Consider the following 26,976-nt stretch of genomic DNA (forward strand, 5'->3'; position numbering starts at 1 on the left):
CCGGCAGCTTCCCGGGTCGGGCTGCCAGCGAACGCCGGCGTTGGTGGCAGCACCAGCGCCAGCAGCAGCAGCAGCAGCAACAGCAGTAATACCACCGCCGCCAAGGGCACCAGCGTCATACCCCTCACCCACCGCCACTACCACCAGCACAATCGCAACAACCTGCCCCTCTCCCCTTCGGGCCCAGCTTCACCACCAGCTTCCGCCTCTGCCGCCGCTCATCCTCCCGCTCCCGCTCCTCCTCCGCCATCGCTCGCCGCCGCCGCTGTCCAGCAGCAACGACGCGCACCCAGCAGCAAGCATCATTATCACCACCGCCCGAGCCACCGCCGCCACGACGACGACGCCCGGCCACGCGCCCGCAGAGCAATGGCGCGCCGCCAGTCTCTGTCCGAGATTCGCGCCGCCAACCCGGAACTCGCCCTCAGCGGAAACATCATCTCGGCCACCTTCAACATCCCCCATGCGCTGACGTACAAGAAGGACGGCGACTGGGTAAGTTCCTCCCCGTTCGCGCCCTCTCCTCATGCCCCCTGAGGCGACAAGACGCCGACTGACCGCCAACGCCAACAGGACCTCAAGCCCCGCCGCGGCCAGTCGGCCCTCTTCGACTCCTTCGCCTACCTCTCGTCGGACGCGACGCCATGGAACCACCACGTCGTCGCCTGGACCGGCGAGATCGAAGACCCCTATGAGCCCTCGCCGCCTCCGCCCGAGTCGCCCGCCGCCCACACCACCGTCGGCGCCTCGTCCCTCAACGCCCTCTCTGCCCCCGTCCCCGTCGACGCCGGCACCCGCCTGCCCACCCCGCCAGCCGTCGATGGCCTCTGGATCCCCCGCGAGCACCAGCAGCGCCTCGACCACCTGCTCTCCCGCAGCAAGACGATACGCACCTCGCCCGTCTGGCTCGCCGACGAGGCTGACTCGGCTGATGGCGCCGGCATCATGTTGCGCGACCAGGCCCGCTGGCGGCGCTACGCACAGTACGACCTCTACACCCTCTTCCACTACAAGCAGCACGAGCCCACCGACGGTCGCAAGGAGCGCGTCCACTACGCCGACTACTTCCGCATGAACCAAAAGTTCGCCGACAAGATCATCGAGGTCTACAAGCCCGGCGACATCGTCATCGTCCACGACTACTACCTGATGCTGCTGCCCAGCATGCTGCGCCAGCGCGTCCCCAACATGTACATCTCCTTCTTCCTGCACTCGCCCTTCCCCAGCAGCGAGTTCCTGCGCTGTCTGCCCCGCCGTAAGGAGGTGCTCGAGGGCGTCCTCGGCGCCAACCTCGTCGGCTTCCAGTCCTACAGCTACTCGCGCCACTTCCTGAGCTGCTGCACCCGCATCCTCGGCTTCCCCTCGGACACGCTCGGCATCGACGCCTACGGCAGCCGCGTCCAGGTCGGCGTCTTCCCCATCGGCATCGACGCCGCCCGCGTCGAGACGGCCGCCTGGGCCGACTCGGTCGAGGAAAAGTTCAAGGCCCTCAAGAAGATGTACGCCGGCAAGAAGATCATTGTCGGCCGCGACCGCCTGGATAGCGCCCGCGGCGTGGCCCAGAAGCTGCAGGCCTTTGAGCGCTTCCTCGACATGTTCCCCGAGTGGCGCGAAAAGGTGGTGCTGATCCAGGTCACGTCCCCCACGAGCGCCGACGCCGAGCCCGACGACACCGACGGCAAGCTCAGCAGCCGCGTCAACGAGCTCGTCATGAAGATCAACGGCGACTACGGCAGCCTGGGCTTCACCCCCGTCCACCACTACCCGCAGTACCTGCGCCAGGACGAGTACTTTGCCCTGCTGCGCGCCGCCGACATTGGCCTCATCACGTCGGTCCGCGACGGTATGAACACGACGAGCCTCGAGTACGTCGTGTGCCAGAAGCAGGGCCACGGACCCCTCATCCTCTCCGAGTTCAGCGGCACCGCCGGCAGCCTCGCCGACGCCATCCATATCAACCCCTGGGACCTCAGCGGCGTCGCCAGCGAGATCAACACGGCGCTAACCATGCCCGAGGACCAGCGGCGCGTCATGCAGGAGCGCCTGTACCACCACGTCACGACGCACAACGTGCAGTCGTGGATCGACAAGTTCATCCGCCGCGTCTACACGGTCCTAGGCGAGGCAGGCTCCGCGCACGCCACCCCGCTGCTCGACCGCGCCCTGCTGCTCTCTCAGTACCGCTCCGCCGGCAAGCGCCTCTTCATGTTCGACTACGATGGCACCCTGACGCCCATTGTGCGCGAGCCCAGCGCCGCCATCCCCTCGGAGCGCATCATCGCCGCCCTCAAGCTGCTGGCCGCCGACGAGCGCAACGCCGTGTGGATCATCTCGGGCCGCGACCAGGAGTTTCTCGGCCACCACCTCGGTCACATCTCGCGCCTGGGCTTCTCGGCCGAGCACGGCAGCTTCATGCGCAACCCGGGCTCCCAGGAATGGGTCAACTTGGCGGAAAAGTTTGACATGGGATGGCAGGCCGAGGTCATGGAAGTGTTTCAAAAGTACACGGACAAGGTGCAGGGTGAGTGACCTTTGAGCGTGTTGCTGTTGTTTGCATCGTCGTTATTGTGGTTGCTCTTGCTATTGCCATCGTCGTCTTTATGACTAGGAATATTGCTGACGCGCGATTCCCCACAGGCTCATTCATTGAACGCAAACGCTGCGCCCTCACGTGGCACTACCGACAGGCCGACCCGGAGCTGGGCGCGCACATGTCCCGCGCGTGCCACAAGGAGCTCGAGGCGGGCGTGGGCAGCAAGTGGGAGGTGGAGGTGATGCCAGGCAAGGCCAACATCGAGGTGCGGCCGACGTTTATCAACAAGGGCGAGATTGCGAAGCGGCTGATCGCGACGTACCACAACCCGGAGGCGAAGCCCACGGCGGACGACCCCAACCCCGGGCGGGTCGAGTTCTCGCTGTGCATGGGCGACGACTTTACCGACGAGGACATGTTCCGCGCGCTCAACGGGGCGTCGGGACCGGTGCTCAAGGCGGACCACGTGTTCACGGTGACGGTCGGGGCGAGCACCAAGGTGACGCTGGCCAAGTGGCACCTGCTGGAGCCCGAGGACGTGATCGACTGCGTGGCGCTGCTGGCGGGCGCCGAGGGCGGGCCGGCCGGCACGGAGCGGCTGGGCGAGGTGAACCTGGCGGCGCTGAGCATGGTGGAGGGCAAGATTCCGCCGGGCGAGGTGTGAGAGGGAGACAATATCAGGTGGTCAGGTGGCATGTCAGGCGACGATGGAGCGGGCGGGCGGGCGTCACGGATAGAGCGGGAGGCATAGACTCGATTTGTTCAACGGCGTGCTGGCGCAAAGAAGGGAAAAAGAAAGCATGGATACACACACAACACACAACAAGCACACGACACTCACCTACAGACACACACACACACACATACGACAAACACACACACACGCAGACGGGTTAGGCAAAAAGACAGACATGGCGGAGGCTGCGGGCGAGCAAAGGGGGGCAGCCATGCCCCCTCGCCCACCGGGGGGTCAGGGTAGAGATTGCAGTTTTTTTACTTTACAACAGTTTTTGTTGCATAGGCTATAGTATAGAGCGGGTAGCAGCAGAGGCGTAATCAACATGATGACCAAGGTCTTTCTATCCCCTAAAAACGAAACGAAACGATGGGGTCGGCGGCAAAGACGGAGGAGGAGCCAAGACTGCGGAGAGTTCGTGTCTGCGTACCCCGTGGAGAGGAGGGCGGGCTCATGGAGGTGATGAGGAGGAGGGAGGTGGAAATACTGGGGGGGGAAAGGGGAGAACAAGCATTGCGGGTGAGGCATTACATTGCGTTGCGTTGCATTCCGTTTCTACGGCGGAGAATGGGGGTTAGAGGTTCATGGGGCTGGCGGATGGGTGGATGGATGGATGAACGGCAGGCAGGCAGGCATGCACCGAGGCAGTGAGGCAGTACGCCCGTACGTCTGCGGCCGGGCCGCGTCACGGCCTCACGGGGGTAGTCACTGGGGCACGCATTCGGCCCGTCCACGCTGCGGACGTGGAGTTGCGGGTTTCGGTCTGGAGTCCCACCTTGCCCACCGGGGGGGCCCAGATCCACCGGGGGTTGATGGGTGTTGGATTATGGGTCCGGGATTTAGCAAGGTGCTGCCGTGGGACGGGTGAGACGGGTGGTGGCCGGGTGTTGCGGCGGCTGCTGGTGCTGCTGGTCTGGTCTGGTGAGAGGACGCGTTCTGGAAGGGCCGCCGAAGGGCAGCGGCCGTGGGTTAGGTTTTTGGTGAGGTGAGGTGGTCAGGAGATGGGGGCGAGGGGGAGAGATGGAGGCTGGAGGCCGGAGGCCGGGGAGGGACGGGATGGGTTGCGATCGAGTGTGAGAGAGCGGCGGAGGGCGGGATGGATGGATGGATGGACATTGCATACTCAGAGTACATGCATGAACGATGGAAGCTGGCCTGGTTGAATAGCGACTGTATCTAACCGACTGTACTGTCCTCATCGTGGCCAGGGGGGGCCAAGAGGGCATTACGATAATTACTCCGTATGCACGGCAGCGGCCAGACTCGCCCTCCGCAAACTGACCCTTCCCTCGCCGCCAGTACACAGCACAATTCGTTCATGCTGCGACGTCCCGGGACCCAAAGTGGACGGCCAACTCGAGAGATGCGGCTGACTCGGGAGGACGGGGCTGGTTGGGCGGGCGGATGGACGGGCGGCACTTGCGACTTACACGGAGCGGCCCAGCCGTTGACGTCACACGGCGCGCCCGATTTTTTCCCTACCCGTTTGGGTGCCGGCCGCGGCGCCGAGGGAGCCGGCAGAGGCGCCGGGGGGCGCATTACCAGGACGGTGGCCAATACGCACCACCCGTGCGCCCTGCTGCCAGCCTCTTTGGCGCCAAAGACGCCGTGGCCTGGCTTCTCCCAGATTCGTGGCCTTGTGTTCTGCTGCTGTGCCTGAGTGGCTGTTGATGCCCGGTGTCGAGCGGACGCCTCGTCCGTCCGCCACGTTTTTTGATGATGGATTCTAACTACCTATGGGAGTTTTGTAAAATGTAAGAGGACCACAGTTCTGGGACGGAGATGCCCACGGCGAATCTGGCTGCGAGGACCACAATTGGGGAAGAAAGAAAATGCTGGGCAGGGGGAAGCGGAGGGGAGTCCCGATGCCAAGTGGAGGTTTTCCATGCCGTCTTCCTCGATCCATCCATGCTCGGCCGCCCCCCCCCTGTCCCATCGAAGAGCGCCGCCCCACGGGCCTCCGACGTCATTCAGCCATTCACCCTCGCTCGCTCACCTTTGCCTCTCAAGTCGTTGACGGTGGGAATTGTCCGTCTTGCTTGCTCAGGCACACCAGACCACCGGACCGACGAACCCACAGAACACAATGGGGGGCCCTTTTCTCCAGTCCAGTCCTCCCCCATCCCCCCCGGGGGGGGAATGACACGGAGGGAGAGGGTTTAAAAAAAAAGTGGCCAAACGGTCCGATTCTGGAGAATCACGGTGGTTCTTCAGTTTTTTTTCTGGAGACTTGCAGACCTGGAGACCTGGAGACCCCGGTGCTTGTGCGTGGTTTGCCCACGGCACCCCCGTGTTCTGCGGTGACATGAGGGAGCGGAAACTTGGGGTGGCGTCTGGTCGCGCCGTCGTCGTTTCGGGCTACTAAGTTACTATGCCATGCGTGCTAGCCGTGGCCGCGGAAAACCGCACAGAGAGCGAAATCGCGTGATGGATCGTGGGGTGTTATGCTTGGTGATGGGAGGGTTCCTGCTTAGTAGGCATCGGGGCCCCGGTCGGCCGGCTGGCTGGTGGTCTCGTGTCGTGTCCGGTTCGGTTCCCCGGGGGGTGTTGTCGATGTGGGCGGCGGGTGCGCCCTCCGTCATCGTGATCGTGTACCTGCGTGCCATACTGTCCCCCCCGGCCGGGTGTTGCGTATAAGAGCCCGTCGGCGCTGCCGCTGCCCCCCATGACGCGAACCTGGCGTCAAGCGAGCTGGCACGCATACAGGGACCGGTGCGACACTACATCTCTTGGATCAAGCCGTGTAACTCCCCATCGGCTTGCCACTTACAACTTTCTCTACCACTTATACCACCCACCCAACCTCTCACTCTAGTTCCTTCCTCTGTTACTATTCTCACGCAGAGGCAGAGACTAGAGACACACGAATACACGAACACCTCACGCTCTTGCCCTACGGCCATCGTTACGACTCTAGAAAAACAGCCTCGTGAGGCACAACCACCGCCATCATGAAGGGCGACTTCATGACGGTGCGCTTCGACCGGCACAACCCGGCGTCGGAGAAGCGCAGGGCCGAGGATGTGCGCGGGTCGCTCGCCGGGCTCGACTACTCGCCGCTGCCGCGCGTGACGGGGCGGTCGCTGGCCATGGGCGTGCTGGTGTCGATGGGCGGCATGATGTGCGTCTCCCTTTCTCTCTCAAGCTTTCTGAGGGTTATATACTATACGTAGTATTATAACCAGATCAAAATTGTACGTGGTATGCTGACAGCCTGCGCCCAGCTTCGGCTACGACACGGGCCAGATCTCGGGTTTCCTCGCCATGCCCGACTTCCTCGACCGCTTCGGCCAGACCGACGCCAACGGCGACAAGTACTTTTCCGAGGTGCGCTCGGGGCTCATCGTCTCGCTGCTGTCCATCGGCACGCTCTTCGGCGCATTGTCGGGCGCGCCCATCGCCGACAAGATCGGCCGCCGCGCCAGCATCTCGCTCTGGAGCGCAGTCACGTCCGTCGGCTTCGTCATCCAGATCGCCGCCTCCTCCGCCTGGTACCAGATCATGATCGGGCGCTTCGTCGCGGGCCTCGGCGTCGGCGGCCTGTCGCTCCTCGTGCCCATGTACCAGGCCGAGACGGCGCCCCCCTGGATCCGCGGCGCCATGGTGTGCGCGTACCAGCTCTTCATCACCATGGGCATCTTCCTGGCGGCGTGCTTCAACTACGGCACCGTCACGCACCAAGGCGGCAGCTCGGCCAGCTGGCGCATCGTCATCGGCCTGGGCTGGGTCTGGACACTCGTCCTGGGCTTCGGCATCCTGGCCTTCCCCGAGACGCCGCGCTTCGACTACCGCCGCGGCCGGGTCGAGCGCGCCCGCGAGACGCTGTGCCGCGTGTACGGCGCGGGCGAGAACCACTGGGCCGTCCACACGCAGATCGAGGAGATCGAGAGCAAGCTGCGCGCCGAGGACAAGATCCAGCAGGGCCCCGTGGCCGAGTTCGTGGGCATGTTCCGCGCGCCGCGCATGGCGTACCGCATCGCCCTGGGCGTGGCCCTGCAGATGTTCCAGCAGCTGACGGGCGCAAACTACTTCTTCTACTACGGCACCACCATCTTCAAGTCGGTGCAGATCGACAGCTTCATCACGCAAATCATCCTCAACACCATCAACTTCGCCACCACCTTCCTGGGGCTGTACATCGTGGAGCACTACGGCCGCCGCAAGTCGCTCATCGGCGGCGCGGCCTGGATGTTTGTGTGCCTCATGATCTTCGCGTCGGTGGGCCACTTTGTGCTCGACGTCGACGACCCGGCCAGCACGCCCACGCCGGGCATCGTCCTCATCGTCTTTGGCTCGCTCTTCGTGCTGGGCTTCGCCACCACCTGGGGCCCCATGATCTGGACCATCCAGGCTGAGCTGTTCCCCTCGCGCTACCGCGCCAAGGGCATGGCCCTCGGCACCGCCAGCAACTGGATCTGGAACTTTTGCATCGGCTTCTTCACCCCCTTCATCGTCAAGGCCATCGACTACAGCTACGGCTACGTCTTTGCCGGCTGCAACTTTGTCGCCGCCCTGCTCGTCTATTTCTTCGTCGTCGAGGGCCAGGGACGTACTCTGGAAGAGATTGACACCATGTACCTCGAGGGCGTCAAGCCGTGGCGGAGCACCGGCTGGGAGCCGCCCTCGGCCGAGCACATGGCCCGTCTGCGCCGCCAGGCCGGCGTGGATCTCGAGGACGGCGGCAGCGAGGGCGGGCTGAGCGGCGACACGACGACCGACGGCCACCCGGGGCTGGGACGCAAGAAGGAGAGTGGCAACGGCGAGGAGCTGATGCACCAGGAGCATGCATAGATGATTTCATAGATAGTAGGGTATCCTCTGTATTCAAGCATTTATTCTCCAAAGGCCATTGCTCCTCCTGTGACTGTTCCATCCGCGAGGAGACGACTAGCACACCGCATAATCACGACTCCGCCAACGCAAAGCACCGCTCGCTACTATCGGCATTGTTCCCCCACCAGTTGGGCATGGTGATCACCTTGCCGGCGCCAAAGAAGAGGAAGATGAGCAGCATGTTGAAGTTGAAGCCGGCGTCAAACGCCGCGGCCAGGATGTAGTTCCAGCGCGCCCACATCTCGTAGCGGTAGCGGTACGCCCAGAACATGACGACGAAGCCGCCCAGGAACGAGCTAAAGTAGCCGGTGCTGATGTTGCCGTAAAAGTTGGACATGCAGCTGAAGAAGATGGTCGAGTTGGCGAGGTGGAACTTGGCCTTGGGGAAGCGCCGGTGCAGCGCCCAGATGATGACGGGGACCGCCGCGCCGACGAGGAAGCCGTACGGCACGACGCGGAAGAGGTCCTGCTGGAAGAGCCGCTTGGGCCCGACGAGCACGTACTGCACGCCGAGGGTGAGCGACCGCGACAGGTCCTGGCCCGTCCACTGGTGCGTCGGGTCCTCGATGGTGCCGGCGAGGTAGTCGAACTTTGTGTTGAGCACCCACCGGATGACGGCGTAGTCGATGGGGATGCCGATCAGCGAGCCGAACACCTGGCTGAAGAAGACGGCCTTGGGCGGGATGTGCATGTAGTGCCCGATCTTCATGTCCTGCAAGTTGAGCTGCGCGCGGTACCACGCATCGCCGGCGATGGAGCCGTACGTCGATGCGCCGCAGGGGTTCTTGAAGCCCGACACGGCGTTGACCATGAGGCCGTACCAGAGCTCGTTGGTGGTGCCGATGGCCTAGTTGCCCGGTCAGTCAGTGTTGAAATACTCGAGGGACTGCCACTGAAGACAAGAGTGGAAACATGAAAAGGACGAAGGGCTTGGGAGAATGGGGAACAGAGGGCAAAGGGCAAAGGCTCACCAGCTGAAAGTTGGACAGCGCATACAGCCAGCCCAGGGGCACCACCACGATAGCACCCGTCGCGATGCCCACAAAGTACGTCCACACGGGGATGAAGAGCAGGTTCTTGGCCGTAATGACCACCATGATGAGGAAGCTGGCGGCGAAGAGCGCCGCGAACCACCAGAACGGCACCTCGTCGTACGAGCGCTGTAGCACGCTCAGCTGGTCCTGGTACTGCTCTGCAATCTTGGTGGCCCGGCCCCGGCCGCTGCCGTCGCCGCCCTTGGAGCCGCGGCCCTGGCGCTCGAGGAACTTGCCCAGCGCGTCCTTGAGCTGGCCGTAGCCAAAGAGGCCCATCCACACGAGTGCCGAGGCATAGCCCGCGTAGTCGAAGAACATGTTCCACAGGTACTGCGCGCCGACGTATAGCTCGCCGTACTCGGCGTAGGCCGTCTCGTTGAGCGTCATCTGCGGGGTGAGGAGGTCGTTGAGGGGGTACCTGGTGCCGTTTTCTACATTCGTGCAGAAGCGAAGTCAGCATGAGTGTACTTCAGTCTACGGGTATGCTCGGAAGTCTAAAGCAGTAGAATAGGGCCAGCATGGGTGGAGTTTAGACGCACTCAGAAACACGCGGTTCGACATGAGCTGGTGGTCCCAGCTGCCCAGCCCGCCAAACTTGGCCGCCGGCAGCAGCACCCAGCAGCTGGTGACAAAGGCGGCAAACATGATGACCTGCGTCCACCACGGCGTCAGGAAGAGGCTGCCAAAGGCCGTGACGCTGGACCAGTCGAGGCTGAGGTTGAGGAAGCCCATGCCGCCGAAGCCGCCGCCGACAAAGTTGGCCACCTTGTTGTGCGGCGCGACCCAGCACAGGAACGCCAGCGAGCCGAGCATGGGGAAGGCGTACTCGGGCAGGAACTGCCACAGGATGACGGCCGCGAGCACGCCGAAGAAGACCTTGATCTGCTTGCGCGAGAGGCGCGTCGGGTGCTCGCGCTGCTTGCGCTGCGTCTCGAAGAGGGCGGTCTGGCAGAGGCTGCGGGCTCAGGGGTTAGTCTTGTATCTGACGGGGCCCTCCCTACTTCAGCGCTTGAACTCACGATTGGAACCTAAGTCTGTCAGTGACTGTCTCAACATGGAATAGTGATACTGAGAAACGAGGCAACATGTACATACCAGGGAAAGTGCGGGTCGTAGATGAGAAACTGTCGCGCCAGCGCGGCGTACGAGTACCCCGTCCAGGTAATGGCCAGCATAAAGAAGACGGCGACTGCACCATTCACAGGCTCGCCAAAGTACAGCTCGCTCATGCTAATGGGCGTGTAGCCCAGGTTATACGTGGCGCCCGACGCCGCCGAGATGGTCACCAGGACGTGCTCCTTTGTGCTAAAGGGGCCCGGGTTGAGGCTGAAGCCCCAGCGCGTAAACGGCACGCGCACCCTCCACGCGGGGAGCACCTTTGCGAGCCAGACGCCGACGTAGTTGGACGCGATCTGGACGAAGAAGACGGAGTAGGGCGCGTACGTGGTGCGGTAGTGCGCCATCTGCGAGAGGAACGCGCCCGGCGCCACGAACAGGATCGTCAGGACGAAGTAGCGGAACGTGAGCGTTGGCTCCGTCGGGTCGTCCGCGAAGCTGACGATGCGGCGTACGTACGCGGGGATGTCGCGGATGCGCTCGTCGTCCTCGGTCACGGCCTCTTCCTCGCCGTCGAGGTTGCGGATCGTGTACAGGGGGCGCCCGTCCTCGCCGTGCTTGAGGCCGCCGTCGCTGTCGGAGCCTGCACGCTCGGCTGCGCTGACGTCGGAGGCGGTGATGCCGCCGCCTGCCTTTTCGTCGATGCCCAGCACGGCGGCTTCCTCCTTGCGCGAGAGGGTGTCGGGGTTCTGCGTCACGACGGCGGGCTGCGCCGTGACGGCGTCCGAGGCCAGGTCGGGTTGCTGGTCGCGGGCCATGGCGTCTGCTGTCGATTCCTGACTCCTGGCTCAGGGAGGATGACAGTCTGCGTCGAGTGAAGCCCGAGAAGATGGGCGTTTCTCGTGGCGTGTTTCACAGCATCGACATGGAGAGACAGGATCGGCGGCCCATGATGCTTTTAACTTCCGAGCACAGACATTGCGCCGTGTCGCACTGCAACCCGCCATCGGCCGAGACATGTTTGCCATCCGATCCAACTAGGAAGCTTTGGACCTGGAGACCTTTGGAACTTTGGAACTTTGGAATCCAAAACGGCGCCGGCCCCAACACCGCCGTGCGCTTGCTCCAGCTCCTCAACCGCGCTTGGGCAGCCTAGCCATGTGTCCATGCCTCCGTCATGTCGTCTCACTGGCCCACGGCCGCGATGAGGTTGCAGTTCGGCTTACACGGCACGGCTAGCCCCCGCAACGGGACCCCTGTCGGTGCCGTTTATGGTTGTTTGGGTGGAGGCGCCGCCAGCACGCCATGCAGGGTTCGTCTTTGCACAGAGTTAAGGTTTTTTTTGACTCGCCCGAGACGGGAACAATGGACCGACGGGAGCTCATGTTTGGTGTTGATCCATGATGACAGCTAGGGATCGCGACAAGAAATATTGATGCTCGACATGTGTCTGTCGGCGCGCTGCCCGAGTTGCCACTGTTTCTCGGCAGGGGCTGGGCTGGGCAAACAGCCATGTCCGCAGCTCCGCCAATCGCGCTCCCCCTTGGCAAGCCACCAGGGCGATAACACGGGGCTGCCACAGGCGGGATCGACCGTTTGGTGTGCCAAGATGGCAGTTGCTGCTTGAGACATCCGCCGCAGAGGCTGCTCCTTACCAACTGGGCAAGCGCAGTGTTCCCCGCTTCACCATGGATCAATGATATCTCTCCTTCGTCTGCCGCCTGGACACGTGCCCCGGTGCAGATTGAACAGATGGCTTGCTCGTACCTCGTATGACCAGTCGTTTCCCTCGAAGAGGCGTCGACAAGATGATGTGCTTGACCCCGAGTTAGAAATCGGCTATTGCTCGTGTAAGCAATCCGGCCATTGCGGCGAACAAAGTCCATCCGGCTGCCCGTCTGTCGCCGATAAGAGGGGAATGGCTCTTTGGCGCCTATCTAAGGGGAACTTTTGACAGCTCCGGGAGGCAAACCCGGGACGAGCATGCTCACATTGGTCTGCCGTCGCCTTAGGGCCGTTTTCGAATGGGTCGTCTGATGGCTGTTCGTGGGCAGTTTCGCCCTGGCTTGCCCCGTCGACACGCGCTTACGCGATGATGTGATCGCCAGGGTGGGGGTTCGTTCGGCGTCACGGAGCCGGTGGCGGGTCTGTCTGTGATGACGGGAACCGTGAAAGCGGTCGCCAAGACGTTGGGATGTCCTTGTGGGCCTGGCAGCCAAATGGCCGATTTATGTATTGCAGCTCGCCAACACACGATGCCCTTGACAGGGGTTATCGTCGGAACGCACGTGGCTGGCATGGACCGAAGGGGGACTTCAAGGGCCCGAAGACGAGCGGCGCTGATCACGCTCGATGGGTGTGTCTATGGTCCGGTCATCATTCATGTTATGGCGCCTGAACCAGCGCCTGAACTTTGAAGCAGTGCTCGTCTGGCAAAGCCTACTCCATGCTACCATAAGCCTCACCCGTCTAGTATTTGCTCGCTGTCGGTTCCCTTGATGAGATACGATGGATGTTGGCCCCGGCTTCGCATGTAGCGACCGTCAAAAGAGACAGCGTCAGCCTTTAATCTATGCTGACAAGCCATAGACATGGTCTGATGCCCTTGATGAGTACTCGAAGCCGTCAAGCATTTCCCCAAGGGGCTGGACTGTTGAAAGGGCAACTCAACTGGCCATAGCAGCCGTGAAGCAAGGTGGACATCATGACGGCAGCGTCGATGGAACGGACAACTCCACATACACGTGGAGGAATCACACGCCGGTGTCGGCTAGGCGCTTGTTCATTATTAGTCGAGAACAGCCTCAATGGTCAGATAAAATGGCAACATGCAAGAAAATGTTTTCATCACGGAGACATTGTACCAAGCGGAATCTTTATGTACTCTTGGCCTAGATGCGCAACATGCCGACCAGATGCCGGCTGAGATCAATGATCGGCACATGCAGCTAGGAAAGAACTACATTGGCAACGCACCAAGGCAGCCCTTTCCTCCTCCAGCCTACACGTCAAACTTGTCTTTCAGGACGCACTGCCAGTCGTATATCTGAAAGTTTCGGCAGTATGCGAGATTATCGGGCGTACCCGGGTTGTAGGCGACCGTGGCGTTCTCCTTGAGGAGGTTGCATACGCTGTCAACCGCGTTCCACTGGAGCGACACGCAATTGCCCCATTGGGCGCAGAGGCCGACGCAGTCCTCAAACACGTTTTCGTTCCTGGACATGAGGACGTAGTCTTCGGAGGTGCAGCCCCTGAGGCCACACTCGATGCCGACTGTGGCGGTGACGGTCGGGACGGTGAGGACCTGGGTCTTGACCGTGGAGAAGATGGTCGTCGTCACGGTGGGGGCAACATTCTAAATAGAGGTTCAGCATTCAATCTGCGGCGTCGAGGAGACGAGCGATGTGGTCTTACTGTATCAGTCACCGTCTGGACGCCTGTGGCGGACACAGTCTCCTGGATGGGAGCCGCTGGGCTCGTGATGAAGCAGGAGCAAGCGCTGCTCACCCGCGAGGGCTCGTACGACGCCGGCAGCCAGGTGGGATACGCCGGGGCATCGCGCTTCCAGTTGTACCGCGGGTCGTCGTTGGTCGTATATACGTAGGTGGTGTGCCTGCCCGGGGTCAAAAACTGCGTGCTGTTCGCCGTGTTAGCCTCGACCTTGCGCAGCGCAAAACCGCCCTGCGACTGGCAGAGAAGCTCGTCTGATGCCTTACACGGTGGTCGTGGCGAAGGCGGTCTCAACAGGCGTGGCCGTCACTGTCTGGTGCTCGGTAGAGGCGTACGCCGTCTGCGTGACGGTGGACCGGATGTACGTCGAGCAAAAGTCGCTCGCGCTGGAGCTGAAGCGCTTGTCGCGCAGGTTCCGGAGGACGTTGTCGACGTTGCAAGCCGCTCGTCGCTGGTTCGCGCTCCGCTGCTGGACCTTTGGGAGTGCGCCGTAGACCTGCGAGGGGTCTGGGTCGGGCAGGGCGACCGCGGCGGCCTGAGCGGCAAAGATTGCTAGGCTCTTGAAGTGCATTGTCGCCAGTCTCGAGCGTGCTGCTATGTTGTCCAAGACGCAAGCAGAGCGGGAGACTTTCCGGGGGAATGGTGTCAAAGGTCCAATCCCTTGATGAACGAGCTCGTTGGGCTGCGTCTTCGTTATATCGAGAGGGGTCCTTGCCGCATCTCGTCACATTTTGCCACCGCTTGATGTTGCTTCCGCGACACCTCGCGGTGTGGCCGAGGCCGTGTCAAGCCGAGCATAGGCTCCCTTTGCATGCATTCAGCCCACGATATCCCAATGACAGGGACTCGGCATTGGCGAGCAGAAGTTCCTGCTCGAATTCTCGTGGCAACTGCTCTGGTGCCTGCGCCTCGGCACACCAACGTCGTCCAACAGCCTTCGCCCGGTCTGCAGGACAGGGACAGAGAAGCAATAGCTCCGTCTGTTCCGGGGCCCGGATATGCATCTATGGGCCGAAGGCAACTGTCTGCCCCGTTTTATCGTTACCCGTTCTGGAAGCTTGTTAGGAAGGACCGTTAGGCCTGGGGCACTTGCTCGTGCGAGCTTCCGAATGCATGCAACGTCCTGCGTTGCACTGGTGCAGACGCCCATGTATTTTGCTTACTACGGGGTATGCGTCCAGCTGAACCAGATTAAGGTGGTGGCTCGAGCTCAAAGGCATTGATCAGAGCGCACACACGGAGTGTCCCATTGACCATTTCTGGGCACAAGTTTCTCCATTCGAAACGGGTGGAAAGATGAGGGGATGACCGATTGACCCCTCGCAACACGGAAAACATCTGGCGTGCCATTTAAACCTTTGAATGCCATGTTCCACCAGCGAAACCCCCCGGAATTCCACCCAGCCGCGGCGTTACCGATGTTACACGCATCGGATCACCAACGCTGCTCAGCTCCCCCTGTGACCAACTCGTGTGCTTGCCGGCCAACAACCCCGGTGTGACGCTCGAGCCACCAGGCAGTGGGGAAGACGCGGACTGGCGTTTTCGGTTCTTCTTTCGGTGGTTCCGGGAGAATGGGGGATGCAACGTGAAAGCGGTCGACTTGATTCTTTTTAGGGATATCTTCAGCATGAGTGGAAGGAACACAATGTGCCTCGTGCGCAGAAATGTGAGTGAGATTGATGTCCGCGCAATTTTGACTGGACTTGAACGAGGGAGAGTCGCAAGAACGCACTCCATGTCATGCGATGGAAAAAAGTCACGGTCAGCATCATATGTGGCCCATCCAAGGTATGAGTCGGGCAAGCCGTCTCCTGACAAGCCATTGGCGACTGTATGTAAGTCTCTCATGATTCTCTTTGGCATTGGTCGACCGGTTTATGCGGCCGGCAGGCTCCTTTGTTGACGAGCACCGGTGTCGGACCAAGTGAGAGTGTCCACTTGCCCGTTACGCCTATTGTCAAGGTCGTTGGTTGGACTGCGCAGGCAAAAGGTTCTTGCCGTGCCTGAAAGAATGCGCTCAAAGGAATACAAGTGGCGATATCAGTGGCGTCTGGTGCCTGGAGCTGATCTACAACCATTGGCACTTGGTTCAGATATGTCAACGGTGCTATAACGTAGTCGCTACAGTATCTGGCACGAACTACCTGTGAGATGTGGGTGAGTCCGGACCTCTTAAACACCTGCCGATTGCAGGCTTCGTCGTCACTTGCGTCGCCCAGCACAATAATCACTTGCCGTGCGCGGGACCTCGCTGGTATTGGCGCTACACACACCTCAACTCGACGTTTTTACTGCCCCTCATGGTTCCTTCGTATTCATCGACACATTACATCCTCCTCGGTATACATATCAACGCGCTGCCGGTGCGGTGCTGTTCCCTCATCATGGCGACCCAGTGTAAATGCCTCAACAACAACTAATGCCCTCCTTGCGTTTTCCGCAACATCGCAATATCTCTTCCCTCCGATGGCGTAGCACACATGCTAGAGACCGCGGCTACTCCTTGACTGACTGCTTCTCGCAGTGGCACTGAGGCGGCGCCTTCGTGGAAGCCGACGACTCGGTAAACTTGGAGAACCGCTGCACCATGTGGCCCAGCCCAGAAGCCGACGACGCAATTCCCGTCTGTCCGTGCTGCGCAGCGACCACGCCGCTGCCCCTCTGCCCCCCGCCGCCCTGCCCCTGCTTGCTATCGAGGTTCTGCCTCGCCGCGCCGTACATGTCGTCCACAATCTGCACCTCCTCGTACGGATTAAGCGGACAATCCGCGAGGCAGAACTCGCGCTCGCGCTGCTCAATGTACTCGCGCACGGCACGGAACTCGTCCGCCACGTACTTGAGACGGTTCGGCAGCCCGCTGCCCTTGATGTACGTCAGGAGACCCGCGATGATGGTGTTGACGGCGCCAAAGCCCGTCACGGCGGCGCGCGACCCGTTGGCCGCGCCGAGGGCCGTCAGCGCGGCGGCGACAATCATCTGGATGCCGAGGCAGGCGTTGATGGCGACGTTGAAGACGCGGTAGCCGCGCTTGGCTTTGCGCTCGGCGCGCACGATGCGCGGGTAGATGCCGTGGTTGGGGGCCGCGCGCGAGGCGTGCCCGGAGGTGCTGAGCGTGGGGACCGTGTCGATGCCCGTGAGGGACCGGAAGACGAGGAGCTTGTCTGTGGGCGGGACGAGGGCCGCTTCGGACGTGGGGACGACGCTGAGGCGGTTCATGCTGGGAGGTGGCTGCTGCTGCTGCTGGTCTCGCGATGCGGTGCTGCCGTCGGGGTACATGTCGGACGGGTGAGGGACCTGGCCTTGCGCTTGGCCCTGCTGCTTCTCGGGATCGCGAGGTTCGTCGTGGCCAAGGAGCCAGCGTACGGCCTGTCGGATCATGGCGTCTCGAACTCAAGTCCGTACGTAGCGTCGCCAGCCCGTGGGCAGATACGACAAGCAAGAGCAAGAAAGCACCGAGAGATTACCGCACAGCTTCGAGTCTAGCCCAGTCGCGTGAACTGTCCCGGCCAGGCCCTGGTTATAAGACACCTCAAAGCACCAGACCGCAGCCGCCCACCTCATCGGCCGACAAAGCAACAACACCGGCAGTAGCGCGTGCCCTACCCGCCCGTCCGGATAAAAAAAGGGAAGCATGGCTAGGGTCACGTCGACGACATTCACTCATGGCGAAGAATCTGATTTGTCGACAGGGGCGGCGGCCAAGCGTACTTCGCAGCTTTTCCTCCGACGTGGGCGAAGCTTGTTTGGTAAAGGTTGCCCGGGGGGACGTGGAGCTGACGGGCGTTGCAGGTAAGACCTGCACGAGTGGCTTGCTGAGCTTGCCGGGAGGGAAATGGGCTGAACCACTCATCGAGACTTGCACGCGCGGTCTGCGAGCCGGGGTTTGCTTCGTTCTCTCGTCGGGCGGCGGCAAGGTCGGGAGGGAGCTCGCTGGTGGTCTCGACGGTTTCCTCCGGTTCTCATTCACACTGGGCGTCACGTCTTGTCATGAGACCAGTCCTTTGTCCAACACACCGGGACGCCGCCGTCAGAGCGACACGCCTATCAAGTCTCAAAGAAGCAGTCCAAAACTTGAGTCAAATGCTTTGCCGAACTCATTCTCGGGGGGCACCTGGGTTGCAAAGAAAATCCCCGAACGCCCCGGTGCCGTGGAGTGAGACCTGGCACGCAGCCAGCCAACCCATGAGGCCAGGGGTGGCGAATGCTCGTCGATCGCACTGCCGTTCGACGGATTTGGGGTCCTGCGGCCCGTCGCGCAAGCCACTTCGGGGGGCACTAGGCCATGTCGAGCAGGCTAGCTGAGCGGTTTGGTCCCCGACGTTCGTGAGATGAACATGGGACGGGGATGCGGGGGGGGGGGGGGGGGGGGGGGGGGGGGGGAGGGGGGCAAGAGGGGGAACATTGGCAGTCATGTCTCGCGGGAGGATGTCTCGGGTGAGGGGCCTTGCGAAGACTGATCATAAAGAGATGGGCAGAGAATGACTTGGATGGTCTTTCACATGCTCGGACGTTTGTGGTGGCGACAGTATCGACATGCGTGCGTGTCGAAACTTGAGCCACCAGCGCGATCGCGGAGGGCATTGTGATCGTCTATTGTCCCATCTTTGCACCAATTTTGCGAGAGCTGACGCCACACACCCAGTCAGCAAGATGCTACTCATCCTGGACGAATCCACGGTCGACCCCCTTTCGAATACGACCACACGCATGAGCCGGAACCGATGCCCTTCCCGTCCACCAGACCACGACTCCATATTATAAATCGCCATATGGTATCCCGACCCGAAAGCGGGCGGACTCAGCTCGACTCGAGCCCGCGCATCAATCCCTCTTCTTGATCCGGGGAAAGCTCAACCACACGCCCGCAACCAGCACAATCAGTGCCAGCACCACGGGCTGCAGCACGGCCACGCCCTTCTTGGACGCAATGGCGCCGATGATGAACGGGAACACGGTGCCTCCGGTGCCGCCCAGGGCCATGGCGAAGCCGATGGCGCTCACGTGGATGCGCTTCGGCAGCAGCTTGGCCGTGACCATGACGGCGCCGGGGAACATGGGCCCCAGGAAGAAGCCCAGGAAGGCGGCCGCGACGGCAGACACGACGAACGAGGGAACCAGCCAGAAGAGCAGCTCGAGCGCGAGGCACGCGGCCAGGTAGATGGTTAGGCAGAGGCGCTCGCCGTAGCGTTCTGTCACGAAACCCAGGCCCGCGCGGCCGACCGCCATGCCTGCCCAGAAGCCGGACCCTGAGATACCGGACGCGTAGGGCGTCGCGTGACGCACGCGCAGCATAAAGGTGACGATCCAGCCCCCGAGGCCAACTAATTGTGGATGTGTTAGGGAGTGATAACTGTCTGAGTTGCCACGAAGAGGACTCCTCACCTTCGACACCCATGTAGGCAAAGAAGAAGAGGGCGCAGAGCCAGGTCACCTTGGACTTGATAGCATCGCGCGTGCCCGCTCCGCTTCCAGTGTCGTTCTCTTGGGCGTGCTGCGCGCGATACACGGCGCCCGTGTCGCGCCAGAAGCTGATGGTGAGGCCCGCAAACTCGACGACCCCCATGCCGATCTGTGACACTGTCAGCACCAGGCCACAGCCGATGAGCTCCTCCCATATGGATCTCATACCATGACATAGTAAAAGTTGTACCACGGCAGCTCGGCCTTGACGACCATGGACGTGGCGATGAGCGGCGCAAAGAGGGCGCCGAGGGAGTAGGACGCGTGCAGGAAGCCCTGGATGGCGTTGGCCTTGTCCATGGCGCCGACCCAGGCGCAGAAGCAGGCGTCGGTCAGGCCGTTGCCGAAGCCGCTGATGGCGTTGGCGACGACGAGGACGGGGTAGGGCGGGTGGGAGGCGAGGATGGCGTAGGTGATGATGTGGCAGAGGGGGGCCATGACGGCGACGCCGCGGCGGCCGAGGGCGACGTGGATGCGGGCATTGGTGAAGGCGGCGGTGGAGTAGCCAACGAAGGGGGTGAGGAAGATGAGCGAGACGACGGTGTAGCTGAGGTTGTAGTATTCTTCGAGCTGGGGGGAGGTCAGTTCGTCGATGTCGTAGGGAGTCTACGCCGCCGAGGCAGTGGATGGACTTACGTAGGGAATCAAAGCCTATACACGAGGTCAGCCATCATGCCAATCATCAACGCTTGTGAGTCAAGAGGATGTTCCCGGCACATTAGAGATGGGAAGACTGTACGCACACCAACAGCGGCGTCGTTCATGCCCGCCAGCGTAAACGACACCAGCGAAAACGCCAGCTTGGCGACGTTGGACCGCGGCCAGTTCCACCGCTCGACGACCCCATATGCATCCGGAGGCGGCGCGCCATCGTCGGAGGCATCACGCTCGCCGACGGCGGCCTCGGGGTTCGACTTGGTGTCGCCGGTGGCGGCGGATGCGGATCCAACCACGCGGCCGGCACGGGAGCCGGACGATACGACGCGGCTGAGCTCGAATGCGTCGCCGCCGGGCGCGGGATGCGAGGCCGGCGGCTCGGTGAGCGTTTGAGACATGTCTCGAATCCTTTGGCCGGTATGTGTCGGGGAGGTGGTGATGGGCCGAGTCGGTTGGTGAGATCGGGGTCGGGTGCGAGGCGGGAGGGGCCGACACAAAGCTTAACTCGCGTGCCTAGTGCCCACTGCCCACAGTAAAGACGGAACTCAAGAGTCAGGAAGCACACTCTCTCAAAGAGCTGCGCTGACCTTTAAACAGTCACGGTGGCCGAATGTCGTTGAGCATGATGAGGGAGGGAGCGCAGTGGTTGCGCTTGCCGGCCGAGATTATAAAGTCGGACGGACTGAGCTTTACACTGGCGCCGGTTCGGCGGCGCGCAGCTCCGGAGCTCGTTGGCTCTGTGCCATTCCCCCCCCTTTCGTCTCACAGCTTCCCCGCACGAGCCACGAGTTCCTTGGTTGCCAGACTCGGTGATCTGTCGCCGTGCTAGCACGAGATTGGGGGAGGAGGGCGCCGGCGCCGCTGGCTGGGCTGAGTTGGACACTTCGACATTGGCCCGCCAGGCGTTAATCCGTCTGCAATTCAGCATGACAAGAAGGGGGCTGCTCCTCGGAAACCCCCCACCGACGCATGGCGGTTGGCGGGCGGGAGGGCGCTCCACGTCCGGGGGCGCCGGCGACCGGTGACCGGTGGCGGCCCCGGGGAAATACTCGGGCTGGTCCGCGGGGATGCCGGACCGACGAGATTCGCCCCCGCGGTAATATTATGCATGTATGTATGACAGTTCGTCGCGGGACTTGGGATTCGAGGGTGAGGTGGTGGGGTGCGTGTTGGATCGTGACGGAAACCTGCGAGCGAGGCCGGAGCGAAGGGTTCGTCGGGCACTTTTATACGTACGTACGTTATTCAGGGCGTCGTCCAACTGTGAAGAAGCGGTGTCGCGCTTGATCTTGCAGCTCGTGGGTTGGTCGCACTGCCCACGGTGACATCCAGATTGCCGCTCCAGTAATATCGTATTAGCTGTCGGGTTGATCCGCCTCCAGTGGCATCCTTAATCTCGCCTTGCGAAAGATTGGTTGGGATTTCGTCCATACGGCATCGACTCGCCCTTCCGTCTCCATTACGCAAACGACGGCTGGGAAAACATTGGCCTCCTCGGACTCGTCCTCGGACTGCGTCAATCATTCATCCCCACCCCGCCACCACACAGCCCACTCATCGCACCAAAGCCGCCTCTCCCCCGTCCCAGCCCTGCTATAAAGCCCTCTGTCGGAAGACCATCCGTCAGACGGAACGGGCACCCCATGCACCGCCCAAGGGGGCTCTGCGTAGCGCAGTGCTGAGTCCTGACGGCGATTGGTCGCCTCGGACTCGCAGCACCGCCTGCGCTGTGAAGCCGGTGTAAGTGCGAAGCAAGTAGCCGCGATGCAACGCGTTGGCGCTCAATATGGCCTCACAAGGCGCGGTCTACACAGACCGTGACGAGGAGGAGGATGATGATGATGACGACGAATGACGAATGCGTCATCTCCGCCATGTACAAATTTAGCAATCGTGGGAATAAATCACGGAGGCGAGGATGATGGTCTGAGGCTTTGAGCAAAGCAGCCCAAAACTGTTGAAGATATAAAAGCCAACGGCTTCAATCTCCGTGATGCCCTCACCTCTCAACCCATTGCCCTTCAATTCGCCTCTACCCTAACCTCCCACTCACCATGCAGCTCCTCCTCCGAAACTCAGCCTTCTCCCTCTCCCTCTCCCTCGCCCTCATCTCCATCATCCTCCCCACGCCCGTCTCCTCCGCCCGCTCCTGTCCCCCCCTCGGCGCCATCCTCCCCGCGCCCCAATCCCCCAGCTCATCCACGCATCTCGCCCCCTCCATCGCGAACCTCACGTCTCTCCTCGACGCGACCCTCGCCGCGCACCACAACGACAGTGCTGTCGCCATCGCCGTGCAGTCCATCCACGAGGAAGCGCCGCTTTTTACGTACTATCGCACGCCAAAAGCTCACGCCGGGCCGTCGTATGGTGGAGGAGGTAAAGGAGGGGGTGGTGGAGGGGGTGGTGGAGGGGGTGGTGGAGGAAGTGAGAGAGACGTCGACGGCGAGACCATATTTCGGGTGGGCAGCGTGAGCAAGCTCGTTGCTGCGCTGGCGGCGCTGCAGCTGAGCCATAGTCACGGCCAGGAGAAGGCCAGGATTGATCTCGATGCCAGTGTGCTCAAGTATATCCCCCAGCTGGCCAACTCTACCGCCGAGGGCATCGTCCGCACACCCTGGGAGGACGTCACTGTCCGATCCCTCACGAGCCACCTCTCCGGCCTCTCCACGAACAGTATGTTTCTCCTCCCCTTCCCCATCCCCCATCCCCATCCCTATCACGCACGCGCCGCGCAATCACTCCCGCCAACAATGTCCTCCCCCCAGCGGCCACCGACATATCCCTCCTGCCTATCCCCTGGACGCAACTCGGCTTGCCCCCCATCGTGAACGGCACCGGGCCAGCATGCTCCGCCTTTCCCGGCACGACACAGCTCTGCACCAAGGCAGACCTCATCCGGGACCTGAACTGCCGGCCGCCCGTGTACAGACCCTACGCCGCGACGCCTGTATACTCCAACACGGCGTTTGCGCTCTTGGGCCTAGTCATCGAGGCTGCTACGGGCCGGGCGTTCAAGGACGTCGTGCGGGAGCAAATCTTTGAGCCTGCGGGCATGAACAGCTCGTCGTTTGATGGCCCCGTTGGGAGTTTCGACAAGATGGGCTTTGTGGCGCCTGGGGAGATGACGTGGAATGCCACCCTTGGGGTCTATGAGCCGTGCGTGCTGTCCCCCCTTTGCCTAACCTTGACCATTATCTCTGTCTCACAGGCAAGATCTGAACTGAAAGTGTGCTGGGTACTGACATAACATCCAGCGCCGGCGGCATGTTCTCCAGCACCCGCGATCTCCTCCGCCTCGGCCACTCCATCCTCACCTCGCGCCTCCTCCCCCCGCCCCTCACCCGCGCATGGCTGCACCCCCTATCGCACACCTCCTCGCCCGGCCAGTCCGTCGGCGCGCCCTGGGAGATCCTACGCGCCGACAGCCTCCTCTCACCATCCGGCGGCCTGGCATCTTCTCGCGGCGTCGGGGCCAACGGACGTAACTCGCGAGACCGCAACCGCAACCGCATCATCGACGTGTACACCAAGACGGGCGACCTGGGCCTCTACCACGCGCACCTCGCCCTGCTGCCCTCCCACGACCTCGTCGCGTCCGTCATCGTCGCCGGCGGGTCCGTCTCTGCTGATTCGATCGCGCGCACGAAGCTGCTGAGCGAGACGCTGCGAGGGGTTGTCCCGGCGGTGGAGCGCGCGGGGAGGGATGAGGCGAGGCTGCGGTATGTTGGGCGGTATGTAGATGAGGAGAGCAACTCTACTCTGAGCATCACCATGAGCGACAATGCCAACAACGACAACGGGAGCCATAAGGGCGACGAGAACGAAGATGACGGGACGGGCCTGACCCTCTCCGGCTTCTCTGTGCGCGGCGTCGATGTCCTCGCCAACATGGACAAGTTCAACAACCCGGCCTCCGCCGCGGGATCCAACTCCTCTGCGCCGGGCCCCAAGATCACCGCGCGCCTGTACCCCACAGACGTGACGGCCCGGTCGGAGGGAGCGAAGTGCGGTGGCAGCAACGGGACTGGCGTGGTCGCGGAGACGGCGTGGCGGGCCATCGTCGATACAACGACCGACGCGCAAAAGGACGAGCTGGACTCTCAGCTGTTCTACATGGATGGGAGCTGCGAGACATGGTTTGGTATCGACGGACCGGCGTACAACTACTTTACTCTCACCGAGTTTGTGTTCCTAACGGGCAAGGACGGGGTCGTCACTGGGGTGAGGAACCCGGCGTTCAACGTAACGATGAGCAGGTCAACTTAGCTGGTCACCTACACTGCAAGGTAAATCCCCTCCGCTGAAGTGGACGCATATGCAAGAAAAGAATACATGTAGATTTTGTATTATCGAATATGCCATAGGCTGGCTAGTGGTATCATGACGGTCATTAGTTCCCAACTCCCTTATTTTACAGCGCAACTCGCGCAACCAGGGTATCCAAGAAAAGCAAGACGTAGTTATACTGGGTCGGACGAGCCGCTGGCGCTCCCCGACCGCGTGCTTTTGCCCTCCGCATCCCGCATGTACACTAATTGCATCTCGTCGTTGTCCTTGTCGCCGTACTCCACCGTATACGTCGTCTGCATGGTGATTGCGTTGGACTTGACCTCGGGCCGGTGCTGCGATCTCTCCACGTGTGACACGGTGCCAGTTGTCCTGAACGGCCTGCTTTGTCTCCTCGTTGTCGTAGTCCGATGTGCGTTGCTGGAATACCTGGCGTAGTACCGCTGCGTCGTCCCCAGCAGCTTGGGGAAGAGGCGCACCAGCAGCAGCCGCAGCGACGGCATGCACGCGCACATGATGCCGACATTAATCTCCACCGTGGACCAAATGCCCACATCAAAAAAGTCCCACGTCGGGTTCGTCGAATCGGACCCAAACTTGACGAGTGACCTAAGCCGAAGGATGCTGACGATGGTAACGCTGCCTGCCATCAGTCCGTGGCCCGGAAGCCATGCTTCACGTAGGGGACTTACAAAGTACCGACGCCAAACATCAGAGCGACACCGACCTTTTTCCTCCAATCCAGATTGAGGTTCCGCAGCTGCCACAGCGGGATAGCGAGCATCCATATATCCAGGGCGATGCTGATGGCAGCGTTTGACCAGGCGATGGCATTGATGTCGAGGCAATGCCCCTGGTGGATGCCGTCCCACTTCCACCAGTAGTAGTTGATGGGGGTGCATTGGAAGATGGCGACGAAAACAAAGATGATGCCAAAGACGGAGACGAAGGCGATGGTGCCCCAGAGCAGTCGCCGGACGCCGACGCCGGGGAATATCCGGATGTAGAAGAAGAGCATCGCGAGCTTGAGGAGCGACACCTCGGCAAAGTAGATGATTTCCATGATATAAAAGAAGCGGCCAAAGTTGGTAATGTTTTGTAGCGTCAAGGTCCACGCATCGCGGCCGATGCCGTTGGGCGCCACTCCGTGAGCGTTGATGACGGTGCTCGGAACTCCAGTGACAATCGTGATGAGGGTGAACCAGTCGTCGAGCCCAAAGTCGAGCTTGGCCCACAGCTTGTAGCCGAAGCGTTGGATGACGAAGGCGGCCGAGATGGTGCCAAACGCGTTGGAAATGGCCACATACTCGCTCGTCTTGTCCCGTACAGGCTCATTGCAGCCAGTGGCGGTGAGGTTCTTGGTTACTGAGACGGCAGATGTGAGTGATCCGTTGCAAGTTGATGAGCTGGGTATCCTGACGTACTGATGGCATCCTTGATGGTGCAGTTGCCCATGACGCAGGTCGTCATGGCATCCTGCAGCTTCTGGTCGGTGCACATGCATGTCTGGTTGGTCATGGAGCATGACGTCTGCCCAATGACTTCTCCGAGACAGGATACCTAAAGGTTATCAGTAGGCATTCGAGGCCACCGTTGTGGAAGTGCACATACCGCGCACTTTGGGAACAGATCAAGCTGGTCCTGCAATGATGGCTGTTGGGCCCATGCTGTTGGCAAGGCCACCAGGGCCGTCGACCATACTAGTGCCCAGATTCTCATGATGGCGACGCCTTTGAGGGGCAGGTGGCAGCCGGGGTTCAAGGCAGGTCTGGGGAGCGCATATATAAGGGCCCGCACGGGACCCGGCGCTGGATATGGGCTGAACCGAGGGACCGTCGAGCAGCGTATACGGTACGGTCCCTGAGCGAGGCCGACAAAGCGGATATGCGAGAGGCGTGTGCGCCGCCACACCGGTGGATGGACCAGAAATACCACGCCAAGATGCGTTGAAGGATATTGAGGTCAGACAAGTGGGAGGGGCAGAGTGCAGACGGGCCCGGCAGACTGGACATAGATATTCACTTGGCCCAACGATCTTCGACGACGACACTAGTGTGAATGGGTCGCGCACGTCCATGTGTCGGGCCTGGTTGGGGTGATGGAGTGGCTGTCGGCTTTTGACACGGGCAGCTCTCGTGGGCCTGGGAGCTCGACACCATCACAGAGACTTGCCCCTGCCCACAGTTCAGGAGCCCAGGAGCCGCACTTTATTCGCCATTGTGCCGGAGAGGGACGCAGGAGGGCCGCCGCGGCAAGCCAAGGTCTTCGACTCCTCGACACACGCAGGACCGCCGTGGAGCATAGGCCAAACTATCGACCGGCGGGCCACGTTGGAGGCGTCAACGCCAAGGCACTGCAAAACATGCGCGGTTCCCGAAACGGGCAAAGCAGACTGCAGAGGAGGTCCTGTTACGAGAAAACTCAGGGACCGCGGCGACTTTGGATGACGGGCGTCAGCCCGCTGGAGCTCGACGGTGGTGAAGGGTGTCTGGGAGATCCAGCGCGGCGGAGACGGTCTCCACAGCGGGAACAACGCGGCAGGGCCTCGGCTTGGTTCTGGCGTTGCGCCACGGCGACGATGGGCAATTCGTCACGGCTTAGACGGGGGCTCGGAGGAACTGTACTTGGGCTCGGCGGACTCGCGGGCTCGGACAGATGGGTAGCTGTACGAGTTGCCTCTGTTGCGTTGACGATGCTGCCTGCCCTGGGGAGGTGGCCGAAGCGTGTGGTCGAGCACCGCCGCAGAGGACGACGCCACGAACGATTGAGCACCTCCAGACTGGCGCGGGAAGAGGGCGGTGGTCAGAGGCATGGCCAAGTCGAGGGCCCTCGCGGCGAAGCAGTCTCGTGAGCCCAGCGGTGGTAGCCGTGCCGTGAAGTGCAGCGACGATGGGCCGATCGAGGCATACTACATGAATCGTGTGGGT

The 26,976-nt window shown here is 61.7% G+C and overlaps 8 protein-coding genes across 8 annotated transcripts; 3 read left to right on the forward strand and 5 right to left on the reverse strand.

Annotated features, from left to right (window-relative positions):
* Positions 1–369: 369 nt before the first annotated feature.
* Positions 370–3,197, forward strand: PLICBS_005058 (threalose-6-phosphate phosphatase; the record flags this gene model as incomplete). Its single annotated transcript, XM_018325531.2, has 3 exons — positions 370–495; positions 574–2,521; positions 2,638–3,197. 3 exons carry the CDS (start codon positions 370–372, stop codon positions 3,195–3,197), a joined length of 2,634 nt encoding a protein of 877 aa, XP_018175283.2.
* Positions 3,198–6,220: 3,023 nt separating this feature from the next.
* PLICBS_005059 (hexose transporter hxt1) lies at positions 6,221–8,060 on the forward strand (the record flags this gene model as incomplete). The annotated part of the gene is made up of 2 exons (XM_018325530.2): positions 6,221–6,390; positions 6,494–8,060. The coding sequence occupies 2 exons, from the start codon at positions 6,221–6,223 to the stop codon at positions 8,058–8,060; spliced, it is 1,737 nt and encodes a 578-aa protein (XP_018175282.2).
* A 112-nt stretch (positions 8,061–8,172) lies between these two features.
* On the reverse strand, positions 8,173–11,010 carry PLICBS_005060 (uncharacterized protein; the record flags this gene model as incomplete). The annotated part of the gene is made up of 5 exons (XM_018325529.2): positions 8,173–8,949; positions 9,074–9,567; positions 9,676–10,091; positions 10,156–10,164; positions 10,232–11,010. The coding sequence occupies 5 exons, from the start codon at positions 11,008–11,010 to the stop codon at positions 8,173–8,175; spliced, it is 2,475 nt and encodes an 824-aa protein (XP_018175281.2).
* Positions 11,011–13,193: 2,183 nt separating this feature from the next.
* On the reverse strand, positions 13,194–14,213 carry PLICBS_005061 (uncharacterized protein; the record flags this gene model as incomplete). Its single annotated transcript, XM_018325528.2, has 3 exons — positions 13,194–13,547; positions 13,607–13,829; positions 13,909–14,213. 3 exons carry the CDS (start codon positions 14,211–14,213, stop codon positions 13,194–13,196), a joined length of 882 nt encoding a protein of 293 aa, XP_018175280.2.
* A 1,928-nt stretch (positions 14,214–16,141) lies between these two features.
* PLICBS_005062 (uncharacterized protein) lies at positions 16,142–17,023 on the reverse strand (the record flags this gene model as incomplete). The annotated part of the gene is made up of 1 exon (XM_018325527.2): positions 16,142–17,023. The coding sequence occupies one exon, from the start codon at positions 17,021–17,023 to the stop codon at positions 16,142–16,144; it is 882 nt and encodes a 293-aa protein (XP_018175279.1).
* Positions 17,024–18,466: 1,443 nt separating this feature from the next.
* On the reverse strand, positions 18,467–20,160 carry PLICBS_005063 (uncharacterized protein; the record flags this gene model as incomplete). Its single annotated transcript, XM_018325526.2, has 5 exons — positions 18,467–18,966; positions 19,028–19,214; positions 19,274–19,675; positions 19,742–19,756; positions 19,849–20,160. 5 exons carry the CDS (start codon positions 20,158–20,160, stop codon positions 18,467–18,469), a joined length of 1,416 nt encoding a protein of 471 aa, XP_018175278.2.
* Positions 20,161–21,816: 1,656 nt separating this feature from the next.
* On the forward strand, positions 21,817–24,028 carry PLICBS_005064 (uncharacterized protein; the record flags this gene model as incomplete). The annotated part of the gene is made up of 3 exons (XM_018325525.2): positions 21,817–22,435; positions 22,528–22,918; positions 23,017–24,028. 3 exons carry the CDS (start codon positions 21,817–21,819, stop codon positions 24,026–24,028), a joined length of 2,022 nt encoding a protein of 673 aa, XP_018175277.2.
* A 194-nt stretch (positions 24,029–24,222) lies between these two features.
* On the reverse strand, positions 24,223–25,768 carry PLICBS_005065 (uncharacterized protein; the record flags this gene model as incomplete). Its single annotated transcript, XM_018325524.2, has 4 exons — positions 24,223–24,688; positions 24,742–25,414; positions 25,474–25,609; positions 25,661–25,768. The coding sequence occupies 4 exons, from the start codon at positions 25,766–25,768 to the stop codon at positions 24,223–24,225; spliced, it is 1,383 nt and encodes a 460-aa protein (XP_018175276.2).
* Positions 25,769–26,976: the final 1,208 nt, after the last annotated feature.

The sequence above is a fragment of the Purpureocillium lilacinum genome, assembly GCF_023168085.1.
Source record: "Purpureocillium lilacinum CBS 284.36 DNA, scaffold_3, whole genome shotgun sequence".
Taxonomy (NCBI): domain Eukaryota; kingdom Fungi; phylum Ascomycota; class Sordariomycetes; order Hypocreales; family Ophiocordycipitaceae; genus Purpureocillium; species Purpureocillium lilacinum.